The sequence below is a fragment of the Phoca vitulina genome, unplaced genomic scaffold (genome assembly GCF_004348235.1).
Source record: "Phoca vitulina isolate PV1807 unplaced genomic scaffold, GSC_HSeal_1.0 scaffold6, whole genome shotgun sequence".
Classification (NCBI taxonomy): domain Eukaryota; kingdom Metazoa; phylum Chordata; class Mammalia; order Carnivora; family Phocidae; genus Phoca; species Phoca vitulina.
Window position 1 is genome coordinate 48,175,339 of NW_022589709.1, and position 25,343 is coordinate 48,200,681.

At 42.4% G+C, this 25,343-nt stretch overlaps 1 protein-coding gene across 2 annotated transcripts in view; it reads right to left on the reverse strand.

The window, feature by feature from the left end:
* The window catches only part of THBS4 (thrombospondin 4), a 43,175-nt gene extending 21,506 nt beyond the window's left edge, over positions 1 to 21,669 (reverse strand). For both annotated transcript variants that reach the window (XM_032404115.1, XM_032404113.1), the window contains exons 1-6: positions 21,480 to 21,669; positions 16,602 to 16,805; positions 3,275 to 3,522; positions 864 to 972; positions 405 to 487; positions 19 to 70 (exon numbers count right to left, since the gene is read on the reverse strand). In XM_032404115.1, the coding sequence (XP_032260006.1) occupies positions 19 to 70; positions 405 to 487; positions 864 to 972; positions 3,275 to 3,522; positions 16,602 to 16,805; positions 21,480 to 21,567 (784 nt within the window). In that variant the 5' untranslated portion in view covers positions 21,568 to 21,669. The remainder of the gene's footprint in view (positions 1 to 18; positions 71 to 404; positions 488 to 863; positions 973 to 3,274; positions 3,523 to 16,601; positions 16,806 to 21,479) is intronic.
* Between the last annotated feature and the right edge of the window lie 3,674 nt (positions 21,670 to 25,343).

Here is a 25,343-nt window from a genome sequence, read left to right on the forward strand (position 1 = left end):
TATTGGAACAGCACTTACCGCAAGCCTGGCACTCAGCTATGGTATTTCGCAAAAATGAGGTTTCCTTGACCTTTAGAAACAGGAAGGGAAAAACAAGATGGAAAAGGAGGATCTAATACATAATCCAGGAATGAAAGAATTCATGTGTAGCAATCTAGTAAACACTTCTTAAGGGAGTACTCAGGTAGCCCTTGAAGGCTCCCTCTCTGCTCAGAGCCATGGTGTGTTTCTCACACACCTATCCCCCATTTCCAGAGCCCCAAGAGACCTCCAGGGTGGTGGGTGCACGGGGCCACTGAGGTCTGCCCCCTCGTCCGCCTCCCCGCCTCTGCAGTTCCACTAGCTTGTACAATGAGGTGCTTTGGCAGGACTAGGGTTTTCTGATGCTTCGTCCTCGTCATTACCTGCTGTCTCAGAAGATCCTTCACCTCTCCCAGCAGCTGGTTTAGTTGCATCATTTGCCCCAAGAACTGCCGATTAAAGTCTCCTGTAGCAATAATAAAAGACAAGGAGCATTCAGCCATGAACAGATGCTCCTACAGTGGCTCAAAAACAAATGATTTCCCAGAGAAGCACCATGACAAATACCTAGGGCACAGGAATTTAACTTGGGGTGATTCATCTAATTCACCTAAAAAATGACAATGATGCCACTGGCTGTTAGCCCAAATTCCCGAGTTATAAAAATAAAAATTGCAATGGAGATATTTCTTGTCCTGGACTTTGGTACAAGAGCCTGATTTCTGTAGACACATCAGGATGCTCTGCTGAAGTCCACCTTTCAGCGATGGGACCCAGTGCCCTCGGGGGCTGAGGCTTTATCTGGATTGATGGAGGCGTGCCAACTGCCCAAGAGCCCACACCTGTGCTTGTGGTGGCCAGGGGCTCACTCTGCTGCAGGAAGCAGTCTTGCAGGCTGGCCACCTGGAACAGCGAGCCTCTCACCACCAGCTTCAGCTCTTCCAAGAAGTCCTGGAAGAAATCACATTCATACCACACATTGCTGACACTGCTCAAAAGCCAATGTGCTTGCATACTCATCCAATTTTCCTAACAGACTAAGTAGCCCTGTATCCTTGGACTCTGACATCTTACATAATTTTGTGGGTTTGATTTTTTCCTAAAACCTGCCAGCCCTATCCTTTTGACTGAAGCAAATATGGAAGGAGCCAATAGCCTAGGAACATGTTAGCATCCAGCTTGGCCTGAGGGTTCATCAAGGTAGATCTGAGAAGAGGAAAGGCTTTGAGTTTCATGGTAAACAAGTTATTTTGTGGCAGGAGCCTGTTAAGAATTGTCTGGAATTTGTTTATGGAGTTTAGACCCTAATAAATAAGATACTGATCTCAATTTTAAACACTATTGTTTTTAGGATGTCTTAACTCCAGGTTTTAGCAAAGTCCCTGACCGTCTTGGGCTAGGAGAATGAAGAAACAGTATATCCTACGGTTATTAGATAGCTGGAATCATATTTTTACATTATGGGTTGATATCAATCATTCATTGTTAGTCACAACATCAATTTCCTCACCCCTTTATTTTTTAACTTTTGATTGTACCATTATATATTCATGACAGGAAAAAGTTTATGTTAATTGCTAATATAAAGTCATCATCCTTATTTTAAAAATGAGGATGCTAAGGATTTTCAGAGGAATTCTATTTTTTAATTTAGCTAAGTTACAACATATACAACACATGTTATATAACGGATATTGTTCTGGACATCCGGCTGTGAGCTCAATGGGGGCAGGGCCATGACCATTTTGCCCACTATGCTTTATTCCTAATGCCTAGAATATACCTATTTGTTAATTCACTGAATAAATGAAGTGACTATGAAGATAGAGCACTGTAGTCTCTGACAGTCTAAGGATTTAGAACTTTTGAAAAAATCCCGGTAAGTATAGTTTCTGATGACCTTGTCATGGCTGACTCCTGGCTTTTAGAAATTGACTTATTTGGTGGTAGACACTAATTTCTGAAATGGCAGTGATATAATTTCTATCATTCTGATTATTTGGGCTACTTTGGGGATTCAGAAATAAAGTTCTGCATATCTCTCTATTCACTATTCTTTTTCTATGTAAATCTATACTTAGTATAGAAACATCTTCTCTCTTTCTCTGCAAAAAACAAAACAAAATCCTTGGATTTTAGCTTTCTTGCAATTTCTGTTTGAAGATGCTTCCTATTTTCCAAGCACAAAATTCTAGTATCAGATTCATAGTTTTTATATTATTATGTAAAACTTCTCAGCATTCCTAGTTGTAATGATTATTATTATTTACACCCAGCCTCTTTGTACAAAGGGCTCAGAGCAGCTTGTAACTAAAGCACATATAAAATAAAATAGAAATGCAAAGTGAGGATTGATGCACAGAAAATAACATTATGGACCATAACAGATGAACACAGTTACTGATTTTGGCATTGACTTCCACATCAGATAGAAGTCGGGAACTATGACCAGTAATAGTTATAATTAATGGAAAGGACAAAGAATGCTAGTTCTTTATAGGAAACAAACTACTTTGTAACGCAAAATTTTAAAAGAAATACATGTGGCAATTTCTACAGTAGGTATCACGATATGATAAAAAATACCATCAACATGGCATAAAACAGACGACAGAGGTGATGGAACTTTTAAGGCCTCATGGAACTAAGTTGGCAATAAGGTCCTTTTTTTGTTAGGGAAGCTCTAAAAAGACCTGTGAAAATGTCGTTTCTAAGTGCTTGGCAATTTCCAATCATTCTTTATCACTTTTGTTAAAAATAATAAATAATGTCATTATAGAAAAATTAAAAGTAAATCCTATTGTCCTAGATTTTGTTTTTGTTTTTTGTTTGTTTTAAATAATCTCCATGCCCAACGTGGGGCTCGAACTCACGACCCCACTCTCAAGAGTCACATGCTCTACCAACTGAGCCAGACAGGCACCCCCTAAGATTGCTTTTTTAAAATTTTTGCTAATCCTTTCCAACTCCACAATTATATCCAAAAAGTCTTCACCTAGCATCTAAAGCAGAAGCTTTCAATTTTAGCTTCCCATTAGTATTAATATTTTAAAAAATACCTATACCTAGGCACCCCTTCAATAGATTCTGATTCAATTTGTCCTGAGGGTGGGCCCTCTAGCGATAGTTTGAGTTCCTCAGGTGATTCTAATTACACAGCCAGCCCCACTCCTGACCTCGGCATATTCCTCTGCATTCCCTGAGCCTGGGCAACCCATCTTTCCACGTTGGAGAACGGTTTGTGGGTGCCTACCTGTGCCTTCCTCTGGAAAGTCCTCAGTTCAACAGACTCAGGACTCTGGGAGGGGCTGGAAAAGGCTCTGGGGAGATTGTGCACAGAATCCACTTGGGTACAGTCCAGGTAGAGCTCTACAGAGCCAGCCCCTCGCTGCAAGTTGGTCAGTCTCAGGAGGACCCTGTGCCGCCTGCCATCAGCCACCTGGAAGTTGTTGAAAACCACCAAATGAATCTTCCCATCGTTCTTCAGGTAACGGAGGATGGCTGGAACCAAGCACATATCAGTGAATGATGAGATAAGGAGAGTCAGGGGGCAAGTATCTGCTGAACAGCCTCCAGGTCACAAGGCTGGGTTACTGGAAAGAATCCAAGTAAGCTGGAACCAGAAATATTCAACATCTTAAGTGCCAGGCGTTGTTTGTTTGTTTGTTTGTTTTTTTGACAGAGAGAGACACAGCGAGAGCAGGAACAAAAGCAGGGGGAGTGGGAGAGGGAGAAGCAGGCCTCCCGCTGAGCAGGGAGCCTGATGCGGGAATGGGTCCCAGGACCCTGGGATCATGACCTGAGCCGAAGGCAGACGCCTAACGCCTGAGCCACCCAGGCGCCCCAACCAGGCGTCGTTCTAATGGCGCTGGCAAACCACTCTGTTACTGAGGATGTTTTGTGCTCATGGAAAGACAGACAGTAAGTAGCAAATCTGAAAATAAACAATTTCAGACAGTGATAAGTATAATGAGGAAGCAGAACTCATCAAAAGTCAACTGAAATCCAAGTAAGCTCCTCAACGCATAAATTAATTTACCAAACATTTACTGAGAACTACACTGTGGGGCTGGGTGCTGCCCTGAGTTGCTTTCAATATTTAATTTCTATTTGTTGCAACACTAGCAAACTGGAATAACTTCCAGATGACAAAAGTGAAGCTCAGGTAAGTGAAGGCACTTGCTCAAGGACACTGTAAGTGGCAGGCCTAGAATTTGAAACTGGGCGTGGTTTATTCCATGACTGAAAGAATGTGACGTATGGATAGGCCTTTGTAAGCATATACCGAATGGAGTATCATCTGTCATACTGTCCCTCAGCAACCTATCTTCAGTTTAACAATGCTCAGAGAACCGAAGATATCCGTGGTTGCAAAAGAAGGACTAGAAGAGGATCCACTACCTCATTTTCTCTTTGTTTTTTCTTTTTCTATGCAGGTGGCTATCTATTCACTTATCTTGTTAAGCTTAAGCACTTTCACTTTTTGTTAAATAAAAATTTATACACATTTCAGGATTCTGGTTTTCTGTCTGGTTTTACTCCATTATTGTCTTGAATTTATTGAGCCCTGAGCTAAAATCTGTTCCTGGCTGCCGAGCCTTTGGGAGTAAAGCCCACTGGGTGTGGTTTGCTATAAAGACGAAAGTGAATTGCTTCCAAGGGCTTAGTGAGCCTACCAAGAACACCTCCAGATCCATTCATAGGTACCGTTGCCAAACCCAAGTTCATTACCAGCAATCATTTCAGAAATATGTAAGAAACATTTGGCACAACATGTATGTATAAAAAGAGAGGGCGGGCTGGCTACTTAAATTATGATGTAATCATGAAATGGAATACAATGGAAAAGGTGCATACTAAAAACACAGAAGTGTTCCCAGTATTTTGTTGAGTGAAAAAAGGGTTGAGTCACAGTGTAATTTCATACAGAAAAAATATACAGAAAATTAGAAGGAAATATGTCAACATTAATATGGTCATTGTTGGTTGCTTGGATGATGTGTTTTTCCTCTTGCTCATCTTCATTGTCTAATTTTTGCACATGAAACATTACTTATAAAATACAAAAAAAAAGAAATGAATTACACACATATATCCAGACTGTGCTTCTGTCAAGCTGTAGGATTTGTAACAAGTAACTTGGACTGTCTTTCCTCAGGTACCTTTTCTGTAGAGTATAAATGCCAATTTGGTGCTGCCTCATGGAGTAAGCAGCCTGTTTATGTTGCAGTACTACCAGAGAAAATAATCAGTGCTGTGAAACTTTAGAGTTTATTTGAAGGCTTCCTCCAAATATATTACACTTTCTAGGTGGGTATTCCCACTGCTTCTCAAATCTGACTGGGTCTGCTTTTCCATTTGACCATGGCTGGAGAGGGCCAGATGGCTTTAGGTCCTGTGATGTAGAGAGATGCTAGGAGGAGTAAGAAGATCTTCTTTTATGCTTATGTGGTCGCCACGACTTGCTTACCAAGAGAAAAGGATTGGTAAGACCTGGCAAGACAGACTGACTAGGAAAACTTTCTATGACTGTAATACAATACTAGGTTTCCTGAAGTAAAGTACTGGTAAGATGTAAATAAATGTGGCATGAAAAGAAAGAATGAGAAGGAAGAAAAGAGACAAGAGTAGAAATTCTTGAGATATTTTAAATATGGGATACCACAGAATTTTTACCTCTTTACTTAATATTGTTGAGAATTTAAATAGTAACTGCATAACTGGAAACTGGAGGCATATATGGTACCCAAAAGGGGGAAAATTGACCAAAACATATGCATTAATTCAACTCTTTAAAGATTTTATCTATTTATTTGAGGGGGGGGGAGCAGAGGGGAGAGAGACAAGCAGACGTGAGGTTGAGACCCCAAGACCAAGACCTGAGCTGATACCAAGAGTCAGACACTTAACTGACTGAGCCACCCAGGTGGCCCACTAATTCAACTTTTTTAAACTTTTTAAAATTTTATTTTATTATGTTATGTTAATCACCATACATTACATCATTAGTTTTTGATGTAGTGTTCCATGATTCATTGTTTGCGTATAACACCCAGTGCTCCATGCAGTACGTGCCCTCTTTAATACCCATCACCAGGCTAACCCATCCCCCCACCCCCCTCCCCTCTAGAACCCTCAGTTTGTTTCTCAGAGTCCACAGTCTCTCATGGTTCGTCTCCCCCACCGATTCCCCCCCTTCATTTCTCCCTTCATACTTTTTTTTTTAAACATATAATGTATTATTTGTTTCAGAGGTACAGGTCTGTGATTCATCAGTCTTACACAATTCACAGGGCTCACCATAACACATACCCTCCCCAATGTCTATCACCAGCCACTCCATCCCTCCTACCACCCACCACTCCAGCAACCCTCAGTTTGTTTCCTGAGATTAAGAATTCCTCATATCAGTGAGATCATATGATACATGTCTTTCTCTGATTGACTTATTTTGCTCAGCATAACACCCTCCAGTTCCATCCACGTCATTGCAAATGGCAAGATTTCATTCCTTTTGATGGCTGCATAATATTCCATTGTATATATATACCACATCTTCTTTATCCATTCATCTGTCAATGGACATCTTGGCTCTTTCCACAGTTTGGCTATTGTGAATATTGCTGCTATTAACATCGGGGTGCACATACCCCTTCGGATCCCTACATTTGTATCTTTGGGGTAAATACCCAGTAGTGCAATTGCTGGGTCGTATGGTAGCTCTATTTTCAACTTTTTGAAGAACCTCCATACTGTTTTCCAGAGTGGCTGCACCAGCTTGCATTCCCACCAACAGTGTAGGAGGGTTCCCCTTTTTCCATATCCTCGCCAACATCTGTCGTTTCCTGACTTGTTAATTTTAGCCATTCTGACTGGTGTGAGGTGGTATCTCATTGAGGTTTTGATTTGGATTTCCCTGATGCCGAGCGATGCTGAGCACTTTTTCATGTGTCTGTTGGCCATTTGGATGTTTTCTTTGGAAAAATGTCTGTTCATGTCTTCAGCGCATTTCCTGATTGGATCAGTTGTTCTTTGGGTGTAGAGTTTAATAAGTTCTTTATAGATTTTGGATACTAGCCCTTTATCTGATATGTCATTTGCAAATATCTTCCCATTCTGTCGGTTGTCTTTTGGTTTTGTTGACTGTTTCTTTTGCTGTGCAAAAGCTTTTTATCTTGATGAAGTCCCAATAGTTCATTTTTGCCCTTGCTTCCCTTGCCTTCCGCGATGTTTCTAGGAAGAAGCTGCTGCGGCTGAGGTTGAAGAGGTTGCTGCCTGTGTTCTCCTTTAGGATTTTGATGGACTCCTGTCTCACATTGAGGTCTTTCAACCATTTTGAGTCTATTTTTGTGTGTAGTGTAAGGCAATGGTCCAGTTTCATTCTTCTGCATGTGGCTGTCCAATTTAAACTCTTATTTCTTTATTGTTTTCAACAGTTTTATAAATACCTGGAATTTTTACAGGCCCATGAAAATACCACTGGGACCACCAAACTTCAGTTAGGGTCATAGACACGTATAGTCAACATCTCCTTATTCTTCTTACAGCCACAATCTAGCCTCCTCATATTAACAGTTGAAGAGGATACCCATAGTGGCTTAAAACAAATGGCCTTGGTTTTCTTCCCCAAACTGATATTTCTGTGGAATTCAAAGGAAACATATTTTCATGGGCATCTTGCCTGCTTTTTAATAGGCCTTCCAGGGCCTGTGGGCCATGATTTATTTTCATAACTGAATCACTAAGTTTAATTTTATAAATAGTACCCAGTGGAGTTACTTTACACATAACAGGTGCACATTAAACATTGTGCACATGAACTTTCAATGAATAAGAAAATGATTGCATTGAAAGTGTTTCATATATAAATTAAAAAGTTTAGAGAGTGGCAATTCAACATCTACTGCAGGTAGCAAACGCTCCTATCGTGTTCATGCTGTCATTTAAGGGCATTCTATACTTCTGCCTTGCTTTGTGTTGCAATGCAACACTGAAATGACAAATTCCTCATGCTCCTAGATCTTGTGACAATAGCAAGAGGAAAAAAAAAAAGAAAAGAATTATGGAAACTTCCATCTTCACAATGTCTGTTAGCAGAAAAATTATCAAGTGCTTTGACATTTACCATTCTTCATATTTGATCCAGTAATTCTCATTCCTCTTATGGCTTCCATTTTTCATTTTTCTGTTTTATTGCAAACTCCTTACTTCAGTGCTTCAATACTTATTTTATCTTCAGAGCAGTAAGACTACCCCAGAGGGCAGACAGGCACCTGCTCAGGAAGCTTAATGTTTTCACATCAGTCATAGTGAGTCCAGAAACAGTCTAAAGCTCACAGACACACACAACAGAGGGAGCAAAACAGAGGGGAAGTATCCACAGAGCTAATAACACAATCATTTCCTCCTTGGGCATGAGTGCAAAGCCAGCCCCCTGAAGCTGGAAGGAGCGGTCTTCTCCTGGGTCCACCACACCTCTGCCCATCACCACGCACTGCACTCGGGGAAACAGTCAATGCGCCCGTCTTTGTTTCTTCAGCGGCGGCTTGCTGAGTTCTCATACCCCCTCTTCACTCACCACTAGCTGAAACCAGCTTGTCGGCGCTATGGATCCAGTTCTCACAGGGCCAGTACAAAGATCCGCGCGCATCTGATTACAACCAAAGGTTGCGGGTCTCCACATGGCATCTCCCACCTCTACTCCGCTCTGTCGCTGGGTGTGGCCCCAGATTTCTGACTCACCTTCCTGCTGAAGCTTTCTTGCTGTTTTTCTGGACTGACAGCTTAAGCTCCTATATATATAGGACTCTTCTGACCAAGTTATTGCCTTCTCAAAGCCACACACTAGCAAGCAAATGAAATCTTTTAATAGCTCCCTAGTGGTTCCTAAATAACACCTAAACTCCTCATCCCAGGACTAGCTGCCACCTTCCCCCGGCCTTCATTCCCCTCCGTGCTGATGCCCAGCCAAGCTGAACAACCTGTCTTACATTTTCACCTGTCTAGCTTTCTCTGGCTTCCCTCCTCCTTCCCTGTGTGGCATGTTCTCTTCTCCAACCCTCTCTTTCCTGATCCAGCACTGTTACACGTCTGAAGCCAACATCCAGCTCCAATGCACCCTCCTCCCTGAAGTCTTCCTTCTTCCCCATGCCCAGCAATTGTTCTCATTCCTGTTCCCATAATACTTGCTCAGGACTTTTCTAGCTCTACCTTCCCAGGATGCAGAGTCTAGTCACGGCCCAGATACCTAATAGCTATGTGACCCTGGGCCTGTTCATTTTGCTAAGTGTCCATTTCTCAAACTATTAAATGGAGCTAATAAGACTTGCCCTTTCTGTCTCATTTTTTCAGTGGTGGTCAAATAAGAAAATGCAAAAACTATAAACTGCTATGCAACTGTAGGTATTACTATATTTATTTGTGTTTATTTCTTATCTTCTCTATTAGAACATGAGCGCTTGGGACTAGGATTCTATTTCTTATTAATTTTCTCATATACCATAGCATCTGACAACACCAAATACAACTACTTATTGAATGAAAAATAGATAAAATAGAGTAGTCCTGTATCCACTCTGATTTTTTTTTTTTTTAACCCACAATCTCTTAAACAATGTTGAAGGGGGGGCAGTTTCTATTGGTTTATTTTTACCAATCCTTTCCTTCTAAACTTCACATCTTTGTACACTGGACAATTTGGGGCCTGATTTTATGGCTCCATTTCCATGCCTGGATACCAGCCTGACACCAGAACCGCAGAGTCTAGCCTGATTCCAGACCGTCTCCGTGACCGGCGGGAGATGAAAGAGCAAACCCAAGCAATGAAGATTTGAAATATTGCTTTCTTGGAAAAGAATTCTCAAAAGGTGCTGTTTAAAAAGTGGACTTGGTAGTCAAAAATATTATGATGTACTGAATGTCAAAGCGATGAAGCAGGGTGGCAGCTTTCAAGGACTGGAAATGATAATATTTTGTCTGCTTGGGCGAAAGAGTTCAGAGTGCCCTGGCCTGCAGGCGGCAAATGCACCGAGGTAGTCCGGGGCTTTCTGCTTTGCTTGGCAAATGGCTTTGCTCTTTGGCACTTTTAAATATATGATGAAAGCCTCTGCTGTCAACCTTTCCTCTTCTTTTTAAATAATTGTACACTTCAAAAAAAAGCCTTCTTGCCATTAATGTCTCTTGTGATGGATATTCTTGTTTGCCTTTGCTTATTTATCTTTAGGCCCTATACACTGGGTCTTTGTAACTTTAATGCTTTGGAAAGACATATAAAAGGTAAATCATCAAACTGCTTTTCCTGAAAGTACTCTGGGTGACTCCCAGGTGTGATGGATGTGCAGTCTGGAGGTTCTGAAATCTTCTTACAGCAGTTTGAACAAATGTAAAGTATACGCAGTATACACCCCCCCCCCCACGCACTCCCTCCCCACCCCCACACCGTGCAAAGAAACCATCCAGGGAAAGGGAGCACAGCAATGATGTTAAACATCTGCAGAGGGCTTTATATTTTGAGAAGTTAGGAGATTCATTATGTACTCAATTATCTGTGGACGACAAAGCTGTGATTGTGTACAAAATCCCAAGGTCAGGTTGTAGAAGAGAGTTGCAAAGCAATTCCTTCAGCGCCCATGGAACCTCTCTGGCCTGAGCAGAACCACAGAACATGAGCACTGTAAGTCATCTAGCTCAGTATCTCACTTCACAAATCCTTTCAATGAAAGTATAGCTTCTACCAGCACATTTCCAGAACAAGGAACGAATCACTTCACAGAGAAACCCACTTCACTTCCGGATTGCTCTCCAAGATTTTCCAAATACAGAGCCAATTCCCTCTGATTTCCACCAATGGGTCCTAATTGTATTCTTCAGAGCTATAGACAGATTTAGTCTCATCCTTCATCTAAATGCTATTCTTCAAATATTTTAAGGCAACTTTCATCTCTCTCGTCTTCTGTCTGGTTCCTTTATTTCTCCAGATCCTTTAACATTCTGATTTTGTGATGTTGTAAAAAATGGGGTTTAGAGGGCTACTGTTTTGGTGACTCTCCTTAAGGCAATCTTGGACTTGAGAGTGTCCCTGTGAAATGTGTCCAGGATGAGACACAACATTTTAGGTGTGGCCTGGACAGTTAATATTATGGTGGGATGCATTAGCTCCCTTAATCTGGCCACATAAATGCATTAATGAAGCCTAAAATTTAAGGAGATTTTAAAAAACTGTTACATCACTGTATCTTTTCATTCATTCATTCAGCGAACATTTCTAAATAGCTACTAGACGTCAGGCTTTGTGTTAAATAATACTTGGTTCTTAATGTTGCTGACTAGAACTTTCAGGATAGGTGTCCCATATCCTGCACTTTGGCAATTTACTTTTCACTCCTAGATGATGGATTTACATTTATTCCCATTAAATTTCACCTGAATGACTGTGGCATATGTGTCAGCCTGCTGGGACCTTGTCAATCCTGATGCCGGCATCCCTTACGGCCAGCTGTCTTTTCCAGCCATGTGCCATTTGCCAACGTGATAAAATACTATTTATATCTTAAGTCACTGCTATGGTCGATGGTTCAATACCCAAGATAGAGCCTCGTCAAAAACTCTAGATGCTCTGCTATAAAACAACTTACCAAGCCCTAACAGTACTATTTATCTAGCTCGTTCTTTTTTATATCCAGAAAGGTATAATGAGTGACTTCATAAAATTCTTTTTTGATGTCAAGATACATTATGCTCATAGCATCTTTTTGATCTATCAGTTTAGAATCTTTACTTTAAAAAAAGTTTAGCATGACTTCTTTTTAGTGAACCCATTTACCTTCAAATAATCCCAGCTTTCTTTCCCAGGTAATCCCCAAATACAAGGATAATAATATAACCCTCCAGGAGTCTGTCCTAAAGTTCACTAAAATTCTTCCCATTTTCTGTATATGACCACTTTATTTTTATTTTTGTTTTTTTTAAAGATTTTATTTATTTATTTGACAGAGAGAGATACAGCGAGAGAGGGAACACAAGCAGGGGGAGCAGGAGAGGGAGAAGCAGGCTTCCCGCTGAGCAGGGAGCCCGATGCGGGGCTCGATCCCAGGACCCTGGGATCATGACCTGAGCCGAAGGCAGACGCTTAACGACTGAGCCACTCAGGCGCCCCTGTATATGACCACTTTAAAATTGAGCTAATTCAAGGTCACCTCACAAGAATACTGTGAAGATTGAAGAGAGAAATGAGTGTTGAGCCTTCAGCACAGTCCTGGTACATTAAAAGGGCTCCATAAATATTAATGTCTGACGCACCTCATTTTCCACCTTCAGTATCAGGTTCAGAATTCTAATTTTGAAACTCTTCTCTCTCTCTCACTCTCTCTCATGCTGTGTTTCTCTTTAGTCCACAGGCTTCTCTGTGAACGATTACTCTAACTATTTGACACGTCCTAACCTTAGGCTAAGAAGCTTGACCATCTGCAGTCATTACTGCAAATTCTTGGGGTTCCCTTCATTACCACAGCTCCACCACAGTGGCAGTCAAATTAAGACTAAAGAAGCAGTTCTTCTTGTTTGCTTTCTTTTTTTTTTTTTTTTTTTTAAGATTTTTATTTATTTATTTGAGAGAGAGAGAGAGAGAACATGAACGGGGAAGGGGCAGAAGGAGAGGGAGAAACAGACTCCTGGCTGAGCAGAGAGCCCGATGCGGGGCTCGATCCCGGGACCCTGGGATCATGACCCGAGCTGAAGGCAGCCGCTTAACCAACGGAGCCACCCAGGTGCCCCTTACTTGCTTTCTCTGAAAGGTGAAGGCCTTATCAAGGCAAGCCAAGAGTTCACCAAATCATATTCAGAAGACAGCTGCCAAAAAAGTAGAGATCTTTCTCTCTCCCTCGTCTTCCTTTCTACCTATCTTATAGAAGCTTATGGCAGAACCTCAAATTTTTACTGAGCTTCACAGTCTAAAAAAAATTATACTTTATATAATTCAGTTCTTGCAATCAACCTGTGAAGTAGCTATTATCACCCCCACTGTAGAAACAGTAAACCAGGGCTAAGCAATTTAGAGACATATTCACGAGGACACAGCTGTTAAGATTTTTAACTGTGACTCGAACTCAAAATACTAACTGGAAAGTTGCCCTATGCTAGATACAAGAAAAGCATCAACCAGATCTTCTGTCCAGCCAGGTGGTTTCTGTAGAACGCTTATTTCTATCAAAATTGTATCACCTGTATTACTAACAATCTGATAGAACATTTATACCAGAAATACGGTATTTCCTTTATAACCCCATCCAAATGGTCTTCAAAATTCATCAATTCATTAATGAATCTGAGCCAGCCCCACTATGTGCGGGACATGGTGCACTTCCAGAATTTACACAACACTGCATGTCTTCTTTAGCAAACCAGGCTACTCTTCTCAGCCTCCATTTCTTCTATTCAGTTTGCTCATGAGCTACTTCTATGTACGAGGCCCTGTGCTAGGTGCTGCAACAGACACAAACGAGCTGAGGGAGGCTCCGTGCCTGCTCGGAGGGAGCTTACAACCTACTGCCAAGAAGACCTAGAGGTAATCCAAGTACAAGGTAAGCTAAGCTTAGTACATTTTACAGAAGGACAAAATCCCATAATAAAAGCGGTCAGAAGGACTAGGAGATGGCAACTGTAGACGGTGCAGGCAATGGTAGCAGTGGGGAGCAGAGGGCAAGGGTGCAAGGACGGAGAAGGACAGACAGCATGGTGGGCCCAGGGAATGGTAACTAGTCCATCCAGCTGAAGCATAGGCTACATGGAGGGTTGGAAGGAGGGATAAATTGGAGAGGCGGGTTGGGGGTCATGCAGCAGAAAATCCTGACTGCCTAGCAAGGACGCTTGTACCTTTTTCAGTTGGGAATAGGAGGACACTAAATGTCTCTGCTGTCAGGCATAACTCGTTCCAAGTTATGCTTATAACCGTAATGTGCAGCCACGGGAAGGATGACTTGGGAGTGTGAGAGCAGAAGCAGAGAGCTCGGCGGCAAACTTGTGCCGCGCAGTCCTCAGGAGCGCATCTAGGGCCCTAGATAATGATTGGGGCTCACCTTCTGGGAAGAGGATTCTCCCCCAACCCCCTCAAATTATGTCAGGCCTGCATGGTCACCATCGAATACCTCAACGGGGAGTCACAACCACATGCCCCGTCTTTTCTGGGGAGCTAATGGACCCAGTGAGTTCTCCTTGTTCCCATCAGAATGGGCTGCTGCTCTTTTCTAGAACCTTCAGATTCACCAGTGTTGGCAAATCTCTGTACTTTTTCCTAGTGTTCCAGTGAAACTTCTCTAGGTCAAATTCTTCAACTCTCCAAACTCTGATATAAATTGCTCTTTGTTTTCTGAAAATTTTCATTTCTGGATTCATTTAGAAAATATTTATAAAAAGAATTCTAAGAGCTATTTATCTTCTCTAATAGGTTGGAGGGTGGAGAGGTGTTCATCAACATGGAGATTAGCTGATGTTTACAGCTCAATCACATGACCAGTGGTTGTCCAAAGGAAACACACTTACAAACACTGTGGCCTCTCCACCTTCCCATCTAGCATTACCTCTGCCCATGTAGAGCAAACAGAAAATCCATTCCGGGAAGTTGCTGCCTTGCGTTTCCAGGAAACACAGATTTTCCACAATGGGCTCACGCATACTGGCCAATTTCGAAATGGAGGGGGAGAGTCAGTGAGGGTGAACAGCTAGATGCAGGGTTTTTCACTCTACAGAGGACCCTTTGGCCACTAAGCTGGGTGAGCTAAACGAAAATCTTTCAATGCCTCTAAAACACATAGTTCTGTGAGAAGGTATTGATCTTTGGATGAAGAAGGGTGGTTTTTATAGATCACAAACTGAATAGCCTGGTTAGTAGAGCATGAGCAGTTCCTTTAGGGATGGGAGGCATGGGGCTGTCTGATTCAAGGCAGGGAGGTAAGTGAAGTCACCTCCCATCAGGGCTACGGATGGGGCAAAGGGCGCAGGAATGGTTAGACCATCTGCTGAGCCATGTCCCCAGACCCCCTTCACTACTGGAGACCTCACCACAGCTCCTGAGAGGCCTGAGGGACAGATGGAGCACATGTGAGTGGGGGCGGGGGGTAGGGGGAGGTTGGAACTTGACATAAAAGGGGTTAAAATCCCATTCCTTCTTGCTTTCAACTCTGGAGTCTTATGAAAGCTAAGAATGAAGAATTTCTTTCAGCTCCTAATATCTGAAAATGTAAGTGCTCAATCACAATTGGAATCTGATAGAGTCTGAAGCACTACAAGTAAAGCAAACTGAAATAAATATGAAATCTTGCCAGAAGGACCAGTCCTCCCTTTTTCTCTTTTATTAAAAGCATGTGGCAGGGGCGCCTGGGTGGCTCAGCCGTTAAGCGTCTGCCTTCGGCTCAGGTCATGATCCCGGGGTCCTGGGATCGAGCCCCGCATCGGGCTCCCTGCTCTGCGGGGAGCCTGCTTCTCCCTCTCCCACTCCCCCTGCTTGTGTTCCCTCTCTCGCTGTGTCTCTGTCAAAATAAATAAATAAAATCTTAAAAAAAAAAAAAAAGCATGTGGCAGCAGGAACACGTATCTGTCACATTCCTCCATAAGCAGGAACAGGTGTTGTCCTCAGGGCATGGGTGGAGGGGAAGGAGATGAAAAAAGAGTGACCTTTTTCTTTGTGAGCCACTTCTTAGTATTTGTAGTAACTCATTCTGACAGTGAAACATTTGACAGCAAAACAACCAAACAGGTGTCAGACCTGTGTAAGTCGGCACAAGACAGGTGGAAAAGAGAGCTGTTCATCGAGTTCTACTGACTGAGGTAGATTCTCTCCAAGTCCAGGAGAGTGCTTGCAGAGCTGGGAGTGAGGTCTGCTAAGCCACATGCTTCCAAGGGAACATAAGAATGGTGTGGGTGGCGGTTACAGGATGCATGTTTGTGTCCCTCCCTCCCCCCAAATTCATCTGTTGAAGCCCCAGCCTTCCATGTGGTGGTATTAGGAAGTGGGTCTTTGGGAAGTAATTAGGTTTAAGTTAGGTCACGAGGGTGGGACCCTCATGATGGCATTAGTATCCTTATAAGGAAAGGAAGCCGGAGAGCTCCCGCTCTCCACTCACACACAGCGAGGAAAGGCCATGTGAGGACAGAGCAGGAAGGTGGCAGCACCCAGGCTTTCTCCAGAAACAAAATCTGCTGGCACCCTGATCTTGGACTTCTCAGCCCCCAGTACTGTGAGAAATAAAGGTCTTTTGTTTGAGCCACCCAGTCTGTAGTATTTGCTGTAACAGCCCAAACTAAGACAGTGGCCTAATGGTCCTGGGTCCTGTTCCTTCCCAAACTGGATCCCGAATAACAGGAGGATGGGCATTTTGGCCACAAGCAATTCTTCTTCTCGTGCCATATATTAACTCGCCCTTCCCATACAGGTCAATGTACAATAAGAAGAACTTGGTATTGAAAACTGAAACGAATGGTGGATGAGAATAAAATTGTAGGAGGGAAACATTTAAGACAAGTAGACCCCAAATGCTGGAATAGGAAAAGCAGATTCTTAAGAAAATGATTTCTGCAAATGTGCTTACCTTTGTTCAAGCGTCCCATCACAGTGAATTCTAAGTATTTGCTGTTGTCCGTTGAAGAGTAAAGGCCAAAGATGGTGGCTGAACTTTTAGTGTGCAGCTTGAAGGTGGAGATCACATAGACCTCATTCAGGGTGGGGTCCGTCAGGATTGGCTGCAGAACAGCTGGGTTCAGCCTCTGGCTAGAGGATGGGAGAAGGTCAAAGACTAGGGAGAACAGGAAAAAGGGGATAATCAGTGAAAGAAGTTTGAGACAAACATGTTTTTTTTTGAGGGGGCACAGTTTGACAGTAAAAGTAACGTCAACTAACACTGTTATCCTTTTCCACATGGCTAAAATCGCCTGTTCTTCCTTATCACTCTTATAGTGGCTGGACATTTGAACCAGAAAAAGTACAACACAATTTTCCTCACTAGGTCATGGCCCCCAAGAGAAGACTAAATTTGCAAACCCTAAATTGCTTTTGGCCAAAGAAGTGGCTCTGAAAATGCCCACTAGGAAAAGCACTACCGACCTAGAGTACAAAGGGGACAGGTGAGAGCACACAAGTCACTGTTTCTCTTATGTCCCCAAGCAGTGGATATCTGCCTTAGGGTCCCTCATGCACCCCGTGGACCAGAGCCAATTTCTTGGTCAGTACTTTTCTTGGTCAGTGTAAATGAGACAGGGAATGCAGCAGAAATCATGGATGTGGTGGGACACAGTATGCCAGAAAAATGATTCGCTGCCTCTGTGAGACCCAAGTGTTCCCGTTATGCATTTAGAGTTCTCCACTATTTCTCTGCTAAAAATCTTGATGCAAGGGTGCCTGGCTGGCTCAGTCAGTAGAGTATGCAACTCTTGATCTTGGCGTTGTGAGTTCAAGCCCCATGTTGGGTGTAGGGCTTACTTAAAAAAAAAAAAATTCTGATATAAAAACAAAACAATGGGGTTTCTCTTTCTTAACTGTAACCTGACAGAGGTGGTCTACAAAAACTGTAATCTGCATTTGTATTTATATAAATTGCTTTTGATTAAGCCAGCAGTATTTTCAAGCTTTGTAATATTTGTACAAGCTGTAAGAGTGTACATCCAGAGTTATTTTAAAGGCAAAGGCCAAATGGGTAATACTCACAAGAAGTTACTTAGTATTTCTGTTGGTTTATACAAATATTATTTGAACAATTCCACAGCCTGCAGGAATGTTAGCCTCTAAAATTTTTTTTAAAGATTTTATTTATTTATTCGACAGAGAAAGTGAGAGAGTACAAGCAGGGGGGAGTAGTAGAGGGAGAGAGAGAGAAGCAGGCTTCCCACTGAGCAGGGAGCCTGACGCGGGGCTCGATCCCAGGACCCTGAGATCATGACCTGAGCCGAAGGCAGACACTTAACCATCTGAGCCACCCAGGCACCCTAATAATTTTTTTAAGATTTTATTTGAGAGAGAGAGAGAGCGCACAAGCAGGGGGAGCGGCAGGCAGAGGGAGAAGCAGGCTCCCCGCGGAGCAAGGAGCCCGATGTGGGGCTCCATCCCAGTACCCTGGGACCATGACCTGAGCCAAAGGCAGATGCTTAACCAATTGAGCCACCCAGGCGCCCCTGCAAAGATTTGAAAGACAACACAACAGAATGTTAACATGAACAGTAGCTATCTCTGGGTTGTATAATTATACGTTTATTTACTTTTCTTTTGCTTATCCAATTTTTTATTTTTTACAATTAACAGGTGTTGCTTTTGCAGTAGGAAAAAAAATAAAAGTTATAAGACAAACAGGCAAAAACCTAGTTACTCAAGAATATCTATTCTTTAAAAGACAACCTGTCTTTATACCGGATCTGTATTGTTTCTTTCTCATGCACTTAGGGCCTTACAAAATAATGAATTTGATACTAGAAATACTGGAAAGCAGAAAATCTATTATGTTCCTTCCAGCACTCCACATTCCCCTAAAACTTGAATACTGCTGCCTACTGTAATTCAAAGGGGAAACAGAATTTTTTAATTTCCAAAGAACTGGAAGCTTTACATTTCCACCAGTAAGAGCCAAGGGCAATCAGACAATATGTCTAGAAGTTCCATTCAGGATAAAGCATCTACAGATGTGAGTTTAAGGTATGTGAATTGCACTCAAAACTAAACTCTTATTATCCCTGATTCTTGATCTATGATTATGTTCATAATCTAGCTCAAGCTAAATTTACTCTATTTCAGTCTGCAAGGTTCATCTAATCCATTGGCTTCTCTCTCAAGGGGCAGAGTTGGGATTAGTTAGTAATGAGTTTGGAGAGTGTTTTGAAAAGGAAATGAGACACAACAATTTTCCATTAATGTTATTACATTTTCGTAATAGTGCCAGGATCTAAGCACTAATTAACTCAGTAAAAGAATCTATCAGAAACTTGACTTAATCTGATAATCTACAGCAACTAATTAACCAGCTAATTTAGGTAGTATAGGCTGATTTTAAGTCCCATAAAACAGGCAGCTCTAAGCAGCAGCAAAATCCATACGTGTAGCACACCATGAAGTTGTGTGTTCAAATGTCAAGAATTCATGGAACACAAAATATTATACCCGTAAATTCAAAACTGCCAAACAATGTCTGTAATCAGAAAACTTTTGAATTGTGTTAAAAAGATTCCTAACATCAAAAAGCAAAGGCAACAAAAGCAAAAATAAACAAGTGGGACTCCATCAAACAAAAAAGCTTCTGCACAGAAGAAACCATCAACAAAAGGAAAAGATAACCTAGAGAATGAGAGAAAATACTTATAAATCCTATGTGATAAGGGATTAATATCCAAAATATATAAAGAACTCATACGACTCAATAGCAAAAAAACCCAAACAATCCGATTTTTAAGTTGGCAGAAGATCTGAACATTTATCCAAAGACGACACACAGAGGGCTAACAGGCACAGGAGAAGGCGGTCAACATCAGGAATCATCAGGGAAATGCAAATTAAAACCACAATGAGTAATCACCACACACCTGTTAGAATGGCTGTTATCAAAGAAATAGCAAGTGTTGGTGAAGATGTGGAGAAAAGGGACCTCTGGTGCACTGTTGAGGGGAATGTAAATTGGTGCAGCCACTATGGAAAACAGTGTGGAGGATACTTAAAAAACTAAAAATAGAACTACATATGATCCAGCAATTCCACTGCTGGGTAGTTATTAAAAAAAACAAAACAAAACCCAAACCCCAGAACACTAATTCAAAAAGATATATGCAGATCCATGTTCACTGCAGCATTATTTACAATAGCCAAGAGATGGAAACAACCCAAGTGTCCATTAATAATGAATGGATAAAGAAGACGTGGTATTTGTATATAATGGAATATTATTTAGCCATAAAAAAGAATGAAATCTCGCCATTTGTGACAACACGGATGGACCTTGAGGGCATTATGCTAAGTGAAATACGTGAGACACAGAAAGACAAATACTGCATGATCTCACTTTATATGTGGAATCTTAAACAACAACAACAACAACCCAAGCTCATAGATAGAGAACAGAATGGGGGAGGGGGATGGGTGAAAGGTGTCAAAAGGTACAAACTTCCAGTTATAAAATAAATAAGTCATGGGGATTTAAAGTACAGCATACTGACTATAGTTAATAATATGGTATTGGATAATTGGAAGTTGCTAAGAGAGAAGATCTCGAAAGTTCTCATCACAAGAAATTAATTTTTTCTAATGCTGTATGGTGACAGATGTTAACTAGACTTATCGTGGTGATCATTTTACAATGTATACAATTACAGAATCATTGTTGTCCACCTTCCTAGAAGAGCGGTCACAATGAATATAGATTACAGCATTTCAAATAGTTCAAGGCAAACTAAATGCAGAATATTACCCCCTGAAACCACTATTTTGGTTTCCTGGTCTAAAATCAAAAGGAGTTATTTGGTGAAATGCAAAGTTTAAATGGGTGATTACTGCAATGGGAGGGGAAGGACTTTGAGAATTCCCTCACAGGCATTCTTCACTCCGGCTTTGTGAGAAGTAACAACTTTTACTTGGACCTGTGTGACTCTCCCAGCTTTATTTCATTATTCAGTAATACATCAACAGGTGAAGGTCATCACTGGATGGCCTGTTAGAGCGCTAAGATCTTTTCTTGCTTAAATAATTTCTTCCTTTTGGCCTTTGCCAAAAAAAAAAAAAAAAAAAATCAGTTTAAGCTTGTGTTCTGCCCAACGGTTATTTTCACCCCATCTCAACTAGGGGTTTGAAGATTACTCAGGTGTCTTTTTAATGTATTTATCGATTTTTTTTTACCTCTGTAAGAGAAACACCGACTTCTCAGTCCTTCCTGCTCTATTTATCTCGGGAATCAAGAGATCACGCCAACTCCCAAAGGAGGCGTTGGGGTCCAAACAAAGAACAGAAAACAGGGAGTGGTGGGGCAAATAGAGTAATGCTGTGCCCTTCTGGGAGATGACAGTCTCAGACTTTCTGGGGGAACATCACTCCCGCCGCGTCGGAGAATTTAGGGGGCCAAGGGTGAAGGGATGGCCCGCCAGAGAGAGCCGCAGGGGACAGAACCTGGATTTCACCCCACTCCAGGCAGGACCTGTTAGAAGTCTAGAGCCGTGTGGTAAGCTCTGAAATGAACCCCACTTCTTCGCATAGACTGAAAAGTTTCGCATCCCCTAAGCTGTTGTTTAGGGAATTGGTCTCATCGCTGGATAATGGACTCAGAAAATGCTATACTCTAATCACCACTTCCAATTACAAAATGCTGTGACTCGGGCCCCAGAGGGACAGAGAAGTGCCAGGAGCCAAGAAGCGCGCGCGGAGTTGGTCCCTCCTGTCGTTCAAGCGGAGCGGGAAGGAGGGACCCGGGGACCGTCGCCCCCCGCCCCGGCGCGAGCCCACTTACCCTGGGGGGTGGCTTGGGCGCCGGCCCCCAGCCACGGCTGCAGGGCCAGGTGCAGCAGGAGGAAGGCGGCTCCGCGCGGGGCCAGCATGTTGGCTCTTCCTGCAGGCGCGGGCGCTCGCGAGCGACGGCAGCCTGGCCGTGCCTCGGTGTCCCCAGCGGCGCGCTGTCCCTCCGTCGGGCCCCGCGGGCGGCGCAGGTGAAGGGAGCGCGAGGCGTGTGCGGGGCGCGGCGTCCGGGGCTGCCGTCGGGGGCGGTGCTCGCGTCCAGGGGCCGCGCGGAGCCGGGTGCGCTAGCGGGTGGCTGGGCGGCTGCCGCCCAGCTCTTTATGGTCTGGCCGGCCGGGGCCGGGGGAGGGCCGAGGCCGGGGCGGCCCCCTTGGCGGGGAAGCCCGTTCGCTGGGAAGAGAGGAGGCGGCCGGAGCGGGGAGCGTGGGCGGCGGCGGGAAAGGCCTGAGTGCGGAGTGGGGGAGCCGACCCGGCCGAGCGGGACCCGGGCTGGGCGCAGTCGCCGGCCTCTGACCGGCGAGGGGCTTTGGGAGAGCCGGGAAGCCGGGGCTGCGATAGGCACACAGGACGGGGTAGAGATGGAGGAGAAGAAGGGAGCGAAACGAGGAAGAAAGTGCCACTGTCCCGCTGGCGTTAGGCACCATCAGTCCCCCCACCTCCTGTACTGCTTTTGTTTTCTAAAAAGAACAGCGTTTGGAGAGGTTTTTTAACACCCGTCGTAGGTTCGCCTTGCGAAGGAACCCTGAAGGCTGTGCAGGAACGCCTGCTTCCTAAAGTGGTCCAGAGAGCAATTGATTTATTTCTTCAAGCTTTTCTTGAGTACTTCAAATGTTGAATATTTTTCCCATCAAGTTTTGAGACATGAACAGTGAACGTTTGAAAGTTTTGAGTTTTTAATGGAAATAAAACGCATCCCAAGGAATCGATCCAGATAGGATGGTGGTGGTTTATGGAGAATCTATTTTCAGTCTAGTTTCCAAACACTCTGCCTGCCCACTTCTGTTCCGTCTTCCCCAAAGATTCCATGTGACAGTTTAAAGGTAGGGGAGTAGGGAACATACTGAAAGAGAGGGAAGGAACATAAGGAATTAGTCTTTCTCCTAGGTGAAGCCCCCTAGAAATAACGTGGATTAACTAGAAGAAAAAATATTTCCAAACAATTGCAAAACGTTTCCCTGTTGAGAAATCTTGAGTATTGGAGAAGATCCAGCAAAGCATTTCTATCCCTATCTTCAAGTCTCAAAGAATTTCATTTCAAAGTTTAATCTGCCACAAGCTGGAAGATTAACTCATCTTATTTTCAAACTGTACTAGAATAACCCCTCACCAATTATGATTCCGGTCATAGCTAGTGACCTGGAGATTTCTGAGCTATCTTAAGATATCTCTTCTATTCGAGGTCTGCCTTAGTTCTAGGCTTCATATAATGTCCCATTCCGCTAACCCCGCTCTGTGGAATGGGTCACCATTTATCTACATATGAGAGTGCACTTGACTGTAAACTCATGAGATGACTGAAGAAACTTCAGGTCTTCAAGCTGTGTCCCCATAATGGCCTGAGTTAGAGGGAGCTCCAGGTTCCCAACTTCTGCTTTAAGCAAAACTTCAGAGTCAGCAGGACTAAACTGTAAGTTATCTGGAGGCAGAACTTATTTTTTTAGTCATCTTTGTTTAGTCATCTTTGCTAGGTAACCCCAAGTTCTTAGAAAATTCCCAGCAAAATAGCTTGCCCAGGGATGCACACAATAAATTTTGGTTGAAACTGTATGACTACTAAATGTAATGGATCAACAAGAGAACGCAGTGACTTTCTGCTAACCTAGCATACTTACAATCTAATTTTGCTTTTAAAGAGCCTGAATTTTTATGAAGCCATTCATTGGAGAATTTTAGCTTTTTCTTTATGTCTTCAAAACCAAGAGGAAATTTGATGACAGTGATTACAATACAATCCATTAAATTGGCTATGAAATCTATGATAAAGGAGATGAAAGAGTTAATCAGTGTCTTTTCTGTGCTACCTCATTAAAATATCTGTTATTGCTCTTATTACACTGAATTTTAATTTATTTTAATAATGTATTATTTAATTTTTCCCCAATATCAGACTGTGACCTCCTTAGCCCTCTCTCATTTATTTTTGTAGCCCTAATTTCTAGTGCCTAGCACATACAATGAGTAGCTCCTTGAATTGACTGTCCTTCTCTCAGCACTGTCAAGTAAGGATAAGAGGTTGTGATGTTAGTAATCCATTTGTGTGGTAGGTTGTGAAAATTGTCCCAATTTTTTGCTCTTCCATCTACACATTTTTTGCTTTCCCACTATGCTTCTAGGCTTGGCCAGGTAATTTCCTTGGCCAATAGATTTTAGAAGAAAATGCCACATTCAGAAGCTTAAAATGTATTTGTGTGATGGGACGTGCTTATTCTTTCACTTCTGCCTTTGCTGTGATAGCATGGTTGTGCTAGCTTGTTGGAGGACGAGAGACATGGAACAGAGCTGAGTCGCCACAGTCATTCTGGGCATAGCCACCTGAGTTCAGCTGACAGTTGTTTCAGGCAGGTGAATGAATCCAGGCAAGATCAGCAGAGCTGTCTAGCCAACTCCAGATAGGCAAACAATAAAAATTTATTTTGTATGTCATTAAGATTTTAGGATTGTTATGTAATATTATTGAAGCAATAGGTAATTGATAAACTAGGTGTCCTTCCATTTATAACTGTTTTATACAGAGTATAACTCCATTTTTTATGTTTGCTTACAGCTTTCAAGCTCTACCATTCCCCTTCCCATTGGCCCCACATCTGAGCAAGCTGATAAGAAAGACTCAGTGCTCCTTCCTTTGGCAGAAAGTTCCAACTGTGCGAGCCCTAGACCATGCCCAGGAATCCTCACCCCAGCCCCACTCCCTAACCACCATGAAATACCCCAAACAATGTCCTTTCCCAGCTCTCTCAAGCCATCTTCACACCAGCTTGGGAGCCCATCCTAGTCTTTTCAGAAAGCCTCAGTATGTGGGTAATAAACATTTTCAAACCCTCTTGCTGCATGTGTGGCATCATCATCAATCTCAACATCCAAACCTCATTTCGGTGTGGGGATACCCATCCTACTCCTGCTCCTTATGTTCCTTAGAAGTGGGAGAAGTTACTCATATTACATACTGCTATTTGACACAAATAAGTAGAAGTTTTACGCATATTTATCAATTGATATTTGAGTAAGATTATCATTAGTTAAGTTTTCCACTTGAATTCTTGAAGGGAGTAGAAATGGAAAATAATTATTAACATTTAAAGATGGTTTAAAGGGAATATGGTTTATACTCTAGTGTGTGATAACATTTATGCCACAGCACTGGGAAATGTAGACTTTGGGCTGCTCTGCAGTTTAATGTTAATAACAAAGGAAGGTACTTGATTAACTGACGGGATAATAGCTTCTCTAGAAACTAGTTAGCACAAATAAGGGCCTGTAAATTAAGTAGGGGGCTTTTGATAAGTGTGCAGTTAAAAGTAAAAAGGTTTTTGTTTTGTTTTTTTTTCCCCAGAACTTAAAAGACAGCAATTTAGGTACTGAAGATTAGTGAAGCAAAAAACAAATGTGTAAAATCACTCATTTCCAATCTCACTAAGGGTCTAAGTAGACTATTAAAAAAACCTCTCATTAAGCTTCTTTAATATACCTTACTAAATACTGTGTAAAAATTCCTTAGAAAAATGCAGTTGTGTGGACCATTACTACAAATAACTATATCCACCTGACTTGAAGTCCAGAGAGTGTTGACAACTAGCATTTCTTTCTTTCTTTCTTTCTTTCTTTCTTTCTTTCTTTCTTTCTTTCTTTCTTTCTTTCTTTC